Raw genomic sequence first — 14,316 nt, forward strand, 5'->3', positions numbered from 1 at the left:
CCCCTGGACCCCCGCCCGCTGACCGCGCAGCGGGATCCGCGCCGGGGGGGAGCCCCCGGACCCCCCTCCTGTAAGGGCAAAAACTCTAAATCAGGCACACAAGTAGAGAGAGAAGGGAGAGAGAGTGAGACGGTTGGTGTTCATGGCCTTCTCCAGGAGGAACCCTTTACCTCTCTTGATTTCTTCTCTACAGAGAGAGAGGATTTTACAGTGTTTTACGAAGAAGGAAGAAGAAGAAGATGACGATGCAGTAATGTAGGATCGTCTGTTGGATGTGCACAGAAGTAGAGAGAGAAGGGAGAGAGAGTGAGAGGGTTGATGTTCATGGCCTTCTCTAGGAAGAACTCTTTGTTTCCCTTGATTTCTTCTCTAGAGAGAGAAAGGGTTTTACAGTGTTTTACGGAGAAAGAAGAAGAAAACATGTTTGTCCTTTTTTTGAACAGAAAAAGAAGAAGACTTTGAAGAGTCAACATCATCCTCGACTTTCTGGATGGAGGACATGTTTGTCCTTTTTTTGAACTATTTGTTTTTTCTTTTTTGAATGAAAGGCATTTTTGTCATTTTCTCAAACCATCACTTTATGAGAAGAATAGCAATAAAGGGTACTTAAGTCTTTGCAACAACACCAGAGTCCGATGCAAAGTTATGTCAACATACACGGGAATACGAGCCCCATGTGCTTGTATACGTGGTGCTCATTCAAAGCCCCGAACACAGACGTGGGATTCAGTGAATCATCGGGGGGGGAACATATAACCTGCTTTGATTTTGTGGTGAGTGGATCCAGGTGACAAGAGTCACATCAGGTGCCAGAAAATGAATCAGAGAGAGGGGGGGCCTCGAGCCTAGCGATTTTTAATTGACCTGCTCCACCATTCAATAACGACTTTGCCCTTGATGACCCTGTAAGGGGAACTCTGCTTTCTATTTTTTTTTAGACAACTTCCACCACAACTATTGCTTTTCGACAGCAAGGACCTGGCCATTGGACCCATCCGACAAAGAAAATACCCTCTGCTTACTCCTTTTCTCCCTTCCTTTTTTTTTTGTTGAGTTCTCAAATTTCAATGAGACTCTTCCTTTTTTTTCTCCTCACGTCGACAACATGATCCGTCAGATACAATTGTTTGGTTGGGGAAACCTATGAACGTCGGGCACCACGCACACTGAAAACTGGGCTTTCATACTACTATTGGATTTAGAACCATGGTGTGCACAGTGAAAGCGAGCTCTAGGTGATAGAGGAGAAGGAAATTGGGTTGAGATTAACGGCTTGCTTCAGGAGAGATTCTTCGATGAAATTATCAAGTTGTGTCTTTGCATAGGCAGGGGCTGAGTTACTTATCCTCCTTTGGGTAGTCGTTACCCAGCCATAACCATCCCATTGGATTCCCAAACATGCTGGGAATCTAATGTGATATGGGGCCTACCACTATCTTAGTGGTTCATAACACAATGACCCACTACGCAAGTGGGTCACCCACTAATCTAGATCTAACACGTAGATTCATATTTCAAATCCAATACCTAAATCCAACTTTGTCATATGTGTTTTATGTGTGAGACCCAATGGCCACACTGGATCCATACCAGGATCCAATAGGGTCTTCTTATTTATCATCATACTCGGACCCTATAGGGTTTGATATGGGTTGGGTTCTGATAAACAGGACCGTTGACACCCACATCTATATGTGCCGCTTATAACGATTGTCCAAAGTACCTTGAACCTGATATGTTCTCCCAATTAAACCTATCTGTTTTTATTTTGTGACATCTAACAAGGAAAAAGAGGCTTTAGATGGTGGGCTTCAAGAGAGATTGACGTCTTATTGTATGACCTGTCTCCAGGCCATTAACACTCCTTGTAGGAGAGCAGATCATGTGATCTGAAAGTGACTTGGCATCCTCACTGTCAACAATATGCACACAGACCATGAGGTATCATGGTCTTTGTGAGATGAATCAATGGACGGTGAAGATGTCAAATCACTTCCTTAAAATGATTTGACAGATCACTTGATCTGCTCTCCCTTGTAGGGATGTACAAATGTCTGAGGTTAAAAGATATCCAAATCTGTTTACATGTAAAAGCAGATCTTGCATGAACTTTTCACCGTCTGAATCTGAATCCAAATTCAAATTCGTTTAGCCAACATTTGTTTATTTAAATATGGTATTTGCCCACATATGATCCAAATCCAAACAATTTACATCCCTAACTCCTCAGATGCTCTCTTTGCTCACCTTTCACCTTAAAGCATGGGGCACACATTTTGGGTGTTAGGTTCTTAACCTCCTTTAACTTAAAGGTTTTAAGTCAGACCATAATTATTAGGAAGCTAAAAAGATATGATAAGCTATGCGTGAAGTGGAAATAACAAAACAAGTGTTACAAATTAGTACAAAGTGGGAAGCAAAATATACTTGTGAAGCGATTATACAAGTGCATAAGAAATGAAAATAGAACTCATAAAAAGCAATATGAAGTTGAAAACAAGTACAAGATCAATAAGCAAGTTTGTTACAATAAAAATTATTATTTTTTAAATATGAAAAACTTAGAAAGTGAGAAGTAAGCACCAAGAAGACGAAAGTGGGCTTCCCACTAAAGGAAAAAGAGTTTCTTAAAACAAAAATGACTTTATTGTACATTAAAAAATGATACATTTTCTTAAATGCTCTACAATTTTTGAAATCCTTCTGATGTCCAAAACCACAAATATTTGGATGTAAAAGGACTATTTCAACCTTTATATATGCAAATTTTCTCCCAAATAAATGCCCAAGTATTGCATCCAAGATCTCTGATGGGCATTGTCACTGATTTTTGACCTAAAATGAAGGTTTTTGAAAAATACAAAAAAAAAACTAAACAAAAGTATATTTTCCACGACACCTCATGCACTAAAAAATAATGAATGGGCGCTGAGATACAACCCCGACAATGTTTATAAAATAGATCAACATGCACAGTTGTGCGTATTTTGATTATTTTATACTATTTTTTGGCTATCTGTGCTAAAAATCTAAAAAAATAATATAAAAAACAAAAGACAAATTAAAGCGTTAGCTTTCCAACACCACCAAGATCACCTTGATTTAATAAGCAATTGAGAAGAAGCGTCCTTTGAAAGATAGACTATTCGGTTATTCATGGTTGTAAAGCATATTTTATTCCAGTCTTACAACTTAAAAATGAAAACCCTATAGGGGTTTTCGATTCTGACCCAAAACAATAAAGTTATAGGCCTATGTCTTAGCTTTCTAACGACTATAAAAACATAGGTTTTTGACATTGAATTATAGAGATACATATCTTAAAACAGAGACTATTTTGCAAAAAATATGAGAATATGCAATTTTTCTCATATATATATATATATATATATATATATATATATATATATGCGGATTTCCTCTTAAACATATAAATTTTCTCATATATATGCTGATTTTCTTATATATATACAGATTTCTTCTTAAATATATGAATTTTTTTTCCTAAATATATATAAATTTTCTCCTAAAATATGCGAATATGTGAATTTGCTTATATATATGTGTAGATTTCCTCCTAAACATGTAAATTTCTTCATATATATGTAAAATTCCTCCTAAATATATGCAAAGATTCTCATATATATATATATATATGAATTTTCTTTTAAATGTGTGAATTTTCTTTTTACATGTTTAAGAGAAAATTTGCATATATAAGAGGAACTTCACATATATTTAAGAGAAAATTCACATGTTGAAGAGAAAACCCACATATATAAGAGAAACTTCATATATATTTAAGAGAAAATTTGCATGTTTTGGAGGAAATCTACATATATATAGGAAATTCATATGTTTATGAGAAAATCTGATATATAAGAGGAACTTTGCATATACATATATATAAGAAAATCTGCATATAAATAAGAAAATTTACGTATTCTCATATTTTTTGCAAAAAAGTCTCTATTCTTAGATATGTATCTCTCAAATCCGATGTTGAAAACCTACATCTTTATAGTTGTTGGAAAGCTAAGACACATGCATATAACTTTACTATTTTAAGTCAAAACTTCTAGAGCTTTTGTTTTTGAGTTCTAAAATCAAAACAAAAATATGTTATGCAAACAAGACAACTAAACAATATATCTTTTAAAAGACGTTTCTTCCCCAACCGCTCATCAGATTAAGGTGGCCTTAGTGGCATTGGAAAGCTAACACCCAATCTATCTTTGTCAATTTTATTGTTTTTTTGTTTTCTAGCACAGGTGACTAGAAAATAGTATAGAATAATTAGGATAGACACAATTGCGCCCGTTCATTTTTTGTTTTAAGAATATTGTCAGAGTTGTATCTTAATGCATGTTCATTGTTTTTCAATAAATCAGGTGTCGTTGAAAATATATTTTTATTTAGTTTTCTTGTTTTTTTTTTGTGTTTTTCTAAAATATTTTATTTTTAGGTAAAAAATCAATGACAAAGTCTGTCACATATCCTGGATGCAATACTTAAGCACTTTTTTGGGAGAAAATTCACACATTTGGAAGAAATTCACTCATGTGAAGGTTAAAATGATTTTTTTACATCCAAATATTTGTGATTTTTACAATCATTTTCTATTATAAAAACTTTCTCTCATTTCTTAAAAGCAGAGTTTTTAGCTTTTGAAAACAAGCGAGCTTCACCATTTAATAAGAAGCTCCCGGTAACCTAACCAGATATATGGGAGCTAAGAGCAAACCTTGTGTTTTCGAAGGGAGAAGACTTGCATAGAAATAGGGATGTAAGTGGTTGGAATTAAGATTGGATATGCCAATACCATATTTGACTAAGTTAAACGGATTTGAATTTGGATTCAAATTCATACAAAATTGCTTTTTTACATGTAACAAATTGGGATCTGTCAAACTCAGATATTTGTTAGATTCGGTAGCCAAAAATCAAAACCATACCTGCATCTTATCATAATGGAATATGATTTTGGCTTACCAAATGTAACTAAACGGAATTGAATTTGGTTAGACAATCTCTCTAAGGTTTAGGATCTACCCGTTCTCGGGTCCACCCGACCTATAAGCCCAAACCCAGTTAGGAGAGAGAGAGAGAGAGAGAGAGAGAGAGAGAATGGACGCAGTCGAGGGGGAGGGAATAGGAAGGAAGGAGACGAACGGGAAGGATGAGGGTGGTGGTGGTGAGCAGCCCTGTTCTTTCTCACCGGGTGAGATCGAGTACGTGAGCTACGGTGGGGAGCACCACCTCCCCCTGATCATGAACATCGTCGACCAGGAGCTCAGCGAGCCCTACTCCATCTTCACCTACCGATACTTCGTCTACCTCTGGCCCCAACTCTGCTTCCTCGTAACGTACCATTCTCTCTCTCCCTCTCTTGAATGAGAAGGGACCCTCATTTTGGTTTGATGGGTGTCAGGCGTTTCATAGAGGAAAGTGCATAGGAACGATCGTCTGCAAGATGGGCGAGCACAGGAACACGTTCAGAGGCTACATCGCCATGCTCGTCGTGATCAAACCCTATAGAGGAAAGGGAATCGGTGGGAACAATTTCTTCTCTTCCTCGCAATTTCTAGTTGGGCATATGTCTTTAGTTTCAAGTTTTGTTATGATTATATGAATGTTGAATTCCTTTATCTTAGTAATATTCATGGGCTAGGATTGCGGATGTGTGGAACGATGATCTGAATAAGTTTAGTCTGTGATGTGGTTATTGGATTCGAACAGGGTTGAATTTACCGAGAAATAGTAATTCTCATAGATTGAGGGGAAATACCTTGATTCGATTCGTGGAAAGATGATGCTGGATTGGTGTGAATGCAATTTTTTTGTTTTCGCCAAGATCGTAAGATTTTAGTAAAGTTTAGTCTGTGATGTGGTTCTTGGATTTGAACAGAATTGGGGTTGAATTTACCGAGAAATAGTAATTTGCGTAGATTGAGACAAAATACTGTGATTCAATTCGTGGAAATGGTGGATTGGTGCGAATGCTAATTTTTGTTTCACCAAGATCGTTAGATTTTAGTAGCGAACATGCTACGCAACAGAAATTGAGGTCACCTAAGAAGGGAAGTTCTGAACTGAAGTTATTAGCTTCTAATCAGACATATAATCGGAGGAACTAATATTTGTAACTAAAAATACATGCCTATGCAAAGTTTCAAGGAAACATCGTGCTGAAGGTTCATTTGATGCAGAAACTTGTTTCCAAAAATCTATGTCACATGGGTGTGGGTGCGGGTGCGGGGATGCGGCACTTTCAAAAAACCTGGGTGCGGGGGTGCGGCAAAAATAAAAAAAATTATATAAAGTCTAAAAGTTGGACATAAATGACCCTGGGTGCGTTGACTGCACCCAGGGTCAGGTTGACCGCATCGGGTGCGGGTGCGACACAGGTGCGGCACCTAGTTGGAGAATCCCTGTGACATATAGGGCAAAAAAATTTTCTTGGCAATTTTTTTTTTAAGTCTGAGAATTTGACCAAAATGACCTTGGGTGCATTGACCGCACCCAGGGTCGGGTTGACCGCACCTGGTGTCGCACCCGCATTGAGTCGCGTCGACGCGGGTGCGGCACCCTGCTAGCTGAATTCCTGTGACATAGCTAAAAATCAATATCAGAATCTGATCTTGTAGGTGCTTACATATTAGTTAGATTTCATTGCTACTGGTATATGTTTATGATGTGGTGAGTGTTAAAATACGTGTAATCAATATATATATATATATATATATATATATTCAATACCCGATAGGGGTATTTTAGTCATTTCACATGTACCCATTAGGGGTACTTGTTTTTCTCCTCTTTTTATTGTTTATATTTATTTTTTTATTTTCTTTTTTATTTTCCTCTTTTTTACCCACTTAAGGGGGTCCCACCATTGAGTTGTTGGGGCCCCCAACGACTCCATGGGAGCCCCCTGTGTAGCTCTTCTTTTGAGGCCATTTGGCCTCCCCCTTCTCTCATTTTATTTGTATAAATAGGGGTGAACCCCTTTGTATATTTCCATTCTTGAGAGCTCCCTCTCTTTCAATAAAGAGACATTTATATTTTGTGTTGTGTTGTCCCTTGTGGACTTGGGTATTATCTCTTTTGTGTGTCCATTGGTGGACATTGTATGTGCTTATAGCACTCTTTGTATTTTCGCATATCTCATTACATGGTGTCAGAGCCTTGTGTATGCTCTTGATTTTTGATATAACTAGTTGACTAGTTATATTTTTTTATTTTGTATCTCTCTTTCTTGGTGTATCTTCTTGAGAGAGGTTAAAATGGAATAAGAACAAAAGATTGATCTCTCTTTCAAACTTAATGGTTCTAACTACATGATGTGGGCCGCCGTCATGGAGAACAACCTCAAAGGTAAAAAGCTTTGGGGATATGTTATGGGCACCATTCCGGAACCGCAACTCCAACTCACCAAGATGGATAGTGATCAAGAAAAAGCCCTTGAAGGAAATGCCCCCATAAAGGCCATTGAAGATCATCAATCTGAAGTGGAAGATTGGGAAAGCAAGCATGCAAAGATTCTTGCTTGGTTCATGAACAATGTGGAGCTCAAAATTTGTGCCAACATTGCTAAATTTCGGATGGCTAATGAAGCATGACTCTTTATGAAAGATATGTATGAAAAAGGTGAATAGTGTTTCGGGTCTGGATCCTGTACCAGACCCGAATTCACTATTCACCTGCCCAGACTCGAGTTCATTCCTGTATAAGTGTATAAACTTGTTTTATATTTGTATCTGGGTTCGGATATTACACCAAACCCGACCCGACCCACTGTGTATGCTTAAGTATATTAATTCAAACATTAGGTCACGATTTCTTAAGTGAAATCGTGACAGCCGCATTTTTAAATGGTGAACTAAATGAAGCGGTTTACGTGGATCCACCGCCAGGGGTATGTATTGGTAATGATAAAAATTCTTAAACTCAACAAAGCTTTATATGGATTAAAACAAGCCCCAAAAGCTTGGCATAATAAATTTAGCAATGTAATGACACGTTTGGATTTTCGTTCATGCTACACTGACACTGTTCTTTTTGTGAAAAGTACAGGGTCTTTGGTGGTTATTTTCTTGTTTTACGTAGATGATATGATTATCATTGGAAGTGATAAGCAGGGAATTAATGATATCAAGAAAGTTTTAAAAAAAATTGACATGTCTGATCTTGGATTCTTAAGATCTTCAAGAAAGTTTCATTCTTTCTCAAATGAAACTTGCAGCTGACATTTGTTCAACAGGGAATTAATGATATCAAGAAAGTTAAAAAAAAAATTGACATGTCTGATCTTGGATTCTTAAGATCTTCAAGAAAGTTTCATTCTTTCTCAAATGAAACTTGCAGCTGACATTTGTTCAAAGTCTGTCATTTCCGACGACAAGAAGACAGAAACCCCTGAAGTTATCAATGCCAAATTAAGATTGGAAGATGAAACTCTTCTTGAAGATCCTACTCCCTACCGTCAACTTGTCAGGTCTCAGACATACTTATCCATCACTCGGCCAAACATTGCTCATGCAGTTCATTCATTCAGTCAGTTTCAACATGCACCTACAACGATGCACATGAGTGCAATCTTAATAATCATCAGATACATTAAAAACACTATAACCAAGAGAGTTTTTCTTTCCTCATCTTCGTCACTTGATTTAATTGCTTATATTGATGCTGATTGGGGAGGAAATCCCAATGATATAATCTCAACTATAGGTTTCTGTGTGTTTTTAGGTGACTATGATTTTCTGGAGATGCAAGAAGCAGTACAAAGTATCTTTGTCCTCAACAGAAGCTGAATATCGTGCAATGACCACTACAACCATGGAACTTGTATGGCTTCGCAACCTTCTTAGTGATATGAGCATAGTCATCTCTACACCTTCGAAGATGTGTTGTGATAATAAAAGCACCATTTATATAATAAGCAACCACACCTACTAAACACATTGAGATGGATTGTCACTATGTACGTGATGAATATCTAAGAGGGACTATCACATTGCCATTCGTTACATCCGAGTACCAGTTGACAGACTTCTTCACCAAAGCTCTTGCTACTCCTCGCTTTATCTTTCTACTTAACAAGCTTTCAGTCATCTCCCCGTAAAGATTGAGGGAGGGTGTTAAAACATGTGTCATACCTGATAAAGGGTATTCTTGTATTTCTGCCCAATAGGGGCATTTCAATCATTTATTTTAGTTTCTTTTTCTTTTTCTTTATTTTTATTTTTTTGTATTTTTCCCTTTTTTTTCTTTTATCTTTAATGACCGTTGGGGGCTCCCAACGACTCTTAGTGGGAGCCCCCCAATGGCTTCCCTTTTAGTTGTATAAATAGGGGTGTTCACCCCTTTGTAAAATAGGCTTTTCCAAGCCCTTATGCTCAATAACATCCTCTTTTATTTGTAAGCCCTTTGTTGGCTTTTGTATTTGTCCCTTGTGGACTTGTTCATTGCGATTGCACTTGTGGTTGTCCGTTATAGGACATTGGGTATGCTTTAGCATTCCTTATATATATTTCCTCTTACTTCATTACAGTCCCTTCATTTGTTTGTACTTTGTAGCTGTGCTTATTTGTTCTATTCCAAACCAATTCTGAGATACTTTATTTGTTCCTTTATCACTTCATTATTTTCTCTCTTTTAATTTTCAATAAAATTCACATACCTTCTTTCTTTCTCTCTTTTCCTTTCTTGCCATTCGAAAATTCCATCACATAATTTTCTTGAAAATCTGCTCTTTTGTTTTATTTAAAGAGAAGTCTATTCTTGTTGATTTAGTTTTTATTTCAATTTAGCTTCACATTTGATTTTCTCTTGCCGTGGCTTTTGTTGATTAAATCCAGTTGCAAGGAATTTGGGTTCCTGCCAATAACTTGTACGAATGAAAAGGGTACAGAAGATGCAAGCGCTTTGTTGGGTGACTAGGTGATTATAGCTAAATCCACCATTTGATCATTTCTGATCCCACTAATTTCCTTGTTATCCTTATAAACCATCCTCCCTGTTCTCATTGTTTTGCCCAAATGTGAATTGTGATATCCCTTATTCCCTGGGCCAATGGAGCTTTTAATGTGTTGCCAACATGGTTTACATGTCATTCAGGCAGTTTCTCTGCTCATGCTTTCTTTGATATGTGGGGTTTCTTCTCACTACCTTTGATTTGTTTTGTACCACTTAAGTTTTCCATAGAAATTGATATACTTCCACTCATATCTTAAAATTACCAAACTAATGCATAAGGGGACTTAAAGAAATTGATCACTGTGATCCACAAAGCTAATCTTGCCATGAACTAATAAACCAAATTGAACCCTACAGCTGTATGTATTCCATTAGCAAATGCTAGTATTATCAATGGCCCAGTTGAGCAGTACTTCTACATAAATTGACACAATCCCTCGTATTAATGCACCTAAATTTCAATTTTATTTTTGTATCTTATATAAATGGAGTGACCAAAGGAAAGAGCAGAACTGCCTTATGAGTTTCATGTACTGTTGATATTATGAGAAACTTTCCAGTGTTTGAGTGCACAATGCTAACATCAGTTTCATTTTCTAGTTTACATGCCTTTCTTGATGTTTATAAATTGCAGCATCAATTCATTCCTTCTTAGAAATACTGATCATATTGCTTGTTTTTGTTGTTGTGGTTGTTGTCACGTTGTAACATTTATGTGTGTTTTTCTGAATCTTGCAGCAACAGAGCTTGTAAGCAGATCAATTAGAGTGATGATGGTATCAGGATGTGAAGAGGTACATTGTTCTTAATACCACTCTCAATCTTGGCATAATTGCATGTGGGTTGGATTGTGGGGTTTTGTGGATAATGAAATGCAAAACTTGTTAGTTGAAATGTATGCTTAAATGTATACTTGTAGGGTTAGAATAGGTATTTTTTAAATTTATATTTGTATGTTTATATTTTAGTCATTTTTTAATGATTATTATTTTTGGTCAAACTGTTATAAACTTATAACCAAGCTAGTCGTTAGGACTATGCCGTCCAACTAGCCGTTAGGCTAGTCCTCTCCTTTTGTCTTTCTCACTCCCTTATATAAAGGGTGTGTATGTGTGTGTTTAAGTGAGTTGATGGATGTATATTGAGTGTGTGTGCATGAGTGCTGTAGTGAGGTTTTTCTTGTATAATATTTGTGTTTATTTCACATCAATAAAATATTTAACTTTTTATTTCTTGTTTCTTCTCTTGTATTTGCATGACTTATTGTGTCTAGCCAAATGCATATTTATAATGCATTTCCATTTTATCTATGTTATTATGTTTAGTTTCTTGTGTCTCGGGTTCCGTGCCATTTCATGATAATCAAAACACCAATTCTTTTATGAAAACACCTTGATATCATGATTCTATTTTGTATTTTTTTAGGTGCTTCAAGTTTGTCGTTTTCTATTTAGAGCTAAGATATTCCTATTTCTCCAAAACCACAACTCATTCACGTGAATTGAAGGAGCATGCTTGTGACAAGGGTTAGATAATACTTTGGACGAGAAATCCTGTGGTTCTGCTCCCTGAATCTTTATTAAAGAATCTATACAAAAAGCATATACACCAAAAAAGTTGTACAAGTCAAAAAAGACCACTCAAACGGAGAGGTCTAGCTCGACAACGAACCAACCCAAATGCAATGGTCTCTTGTATCAACTTGTTGTTCCAAGATAGAACAAGCAACAAGCGCGGGGTTAGAGCTTGGAAAGGTACGAAACTGCTACACACAGGTTCGGGATAAGTGGCTGGGCTCAATGGACTTAGGGTAGGTAGGTCAAGTTGTGTTTGGTTTTGACAGACTCGAAAAGAAAACTTGGTTCTCTCAAATGGATCCATAGAAAAATAGGCATTTTTAAAGTTAGGCTTTAGACACGTGGAACTAGATCCTGACCAAAATTCTGGTCTAAACTCCTCTAGGTTAGGGAGATATTGGCTCTAGAAGTGACATAAGCTTTTAACGGATTTCTGGTTATGACAGGGTTGAATAAAAAATTAATTCCTCTATACTGGGTTATAAAAAAATCATGAAATTTTAGGGGTAGACAAAAGATACATGAAAGAGTCTTGGGTTAAAATTTCAGTCCCAGATTCCACACAGTTTGGGTGATATGACTTGCGCAAGTCTGACGAAATTATGTTGTTAATAGCAAACAAAATTTGTCCAGGTTTGGGCTATTCCGAGTTAGGCTTGGTGTTGGAGGTGCTTCCTAGGCTTGGGACGAGTAGGTCTGGATCTCTAGACGGCTCGGGTTCAGTTGGTGAAGGTACTATACGATCATAGAGTTGAAGAGAAGATAAAAGAAACAGAGAGAGAGAGAGGTGCATGTTGGAGAGAAAGCGAGATAGAGATTGTGAGCTTAGATGAGAAACTTGATTCAATTCAATAACATACCCCAAAAGAGGGGATTACATGCCTTTATATAGAGGGGGAAGAGACCTGCAACAACCCCTTCATCTTTCAAGGCTCATAGACAACTCTCCGAAAATTAGACTAGGCCTTTCTTAGCATTTTCTACTTTTAGGTCTCCCAAACATAGACTAGGCTTAGTTTAATGTTTTTCACTTTTAGGTCTTCTAGATTCTTCCAGCTCCTTTACTTTAGATGACTCATGGAAGGGAGAGAGAGAGAGAGTTGGGAATGACATCATCATGGTGTCATCCTTCTCCTGGGTGGTGTCCCATTGGCTCTCCAATTAGAAGGTCCAGACCCAGTCCGTACCATCCCCTCCTCCTTGAGTTGGGCCTAGTCCACTAGGCATTGGTTTGATCGAAACCTACGGTTTCTTCAGGAAGCTCTCCATAATGTGTCTTCTATCTCGAAACATGAAATACGAGGTGGATCTGAGAAGTTGATGGTAACTTTAGCTTGTAGGTTGCTGGTCCAACCCACTCCAAAATCATTTATGGTCCAGAATATTGAGGTGAGAGCTTATCTGTGGTCTTCACTTGATCGGTGCTTGCTCCTTGGATCTTCTTTTTAACCATACTCAATCTCTTAATTTGAATTCACGGTCTTATCTGTTCTTGTCATGTAGTTGTTGTTAAATTATGTTACGAAACCTTGTAATCTTATATATTATATATATATAAAGGATGATACATATATATATGATATATATATATATATATGTATCTATCCATTTATATATATAAAATATATATATTTCCTTATTTTAGTCATAGGGGTAGTTTAGTCATTTTCACTATTTTACGCACATTCATTTTTATGAATGTGATTGTAATTTATTTTTATTTTCTTTTCCTTTTATTTTTTTTCTTTTTTATGCTTTTCCTTTTGTACCAAAAGGTACCTTGGGGGGCTCACTCAAATAGACGTTGGGCCCCTCCAACGGTCACATTTGTGACTGTTGGAGGGGCTCCAATGTCTATGAGTGGAGCCCATCCAAGGCTCCTTTATGAGGGTTATAAATAGGGGTTCTCCCCTTGTTTCTTGTATGCTTTTGGGGTCAAATCCCAAGTGATTAATAAAGTGCTTTTTATTCTTTTTATGCCTTTGTGCATTTGTGAGATTTAGTGGGTTGTGCTTTTGTGCACAAGTGTTCTAAGAGTTCTTATTGTGCATGTGTGCACGTGTTTATCATCAAGAATATTAAGGTCTTGATCATAATATCTTGTTGAAGATACTTTTACAGTTGTTTCATTCTATTCTGTGCCTTAACCAAGTTGTCATTTAGTTCACGCGGGACCACATCTCTTTGTTTCAAATGCTGGTCCACTTCAATGGATTTAGCACTTCCTTCATAGGCTAGGGTTTTAGGTGGGGTTTGTTTATACAGGGCTTCATAGGGCATCATTTTGATGGAGGATGGTATGAGGTATTGTAGGACCACTCAGCCAGGGTAAGTGGTCAGTCCAGGACTTGGATCTTTCTTGGGTCAAGCATTGAAGGTAGGTTCCAATGGTTCAGTTTACTATTTCAGTTTGGGGGGTGAAAGGTTATGCTAAATTTCATTTTGGTTTCTATTTGGTTTAAGTAGTCTTTCCAGAAATGACGGGTGAAGAGGGAGTCTCGGTCACAAACTATGGATTTGGGCATTCCATAGAGTTTACCGACATTTTGGTGAAATGTCTTAGCTACGGTTTGGGCTGAATATCTTCAGGGTAAGACCATGAAATTGAACTTGCTTGATTTAGTCCAGATTTAGCCAATTAGAAAAGAACTCAGATTTTTTTTTTCTAAATCAAAGCTAAAAACAATCCATTAGTGGAAGGCTACTTGTACATAGCACATCATACATGCCTTCGCGTGAGCATGTGCGTCAACATGAT

General features: G+C 37.1%; 1 protein-coding gene across 1 annotated transcript in view; it reads left to right on the forward strand.

The window, feature by feature from the left end:
• Window positions 1-5,096: 5,096 nt before the first annotated feature.
• Window positions 5,097-14,316, forward strand: part of LOC149811339 (N-alpha-acetyltransferase MAK3-like) — a 52,663-nt gene continuing 43,443 nt past the window's right edge. Inside the window, exons 1-3 of the mRNA XM_089993560.1 lie at window positions 5,097-5,361; window positions 5,432-5,552; window positions 10,720-10,775. Of these exons, the coding sequence (XP_089849686.1) occupies window positions 5,128-5,361; window positions 5,432-5,552; window positions 10,720-10,775 (411 nt within the window). The 5' untranslated portion in view covers window positions 5,097-5,127. The remainder of the gene's footprint in view (window positions 5,362-5,431; window positions 5,553-10,719; window positions 10,776-14,316) is intronic.

Source organism: Nuphar pumila, chromosome 17, assembly GCF_984573655.1.
Source record: "Nuphar pumila chromosome 17, dmNupPumi1.hap1.1, whole genome shotgun sequence".
NCBI classification, from domain to species: Eukaryota; Viridiplantae; Streptophyta; class Magnoliopsida; order Nymphaeales; family Nymphaeaceae; genus Nuphar; species Nuphar pumila.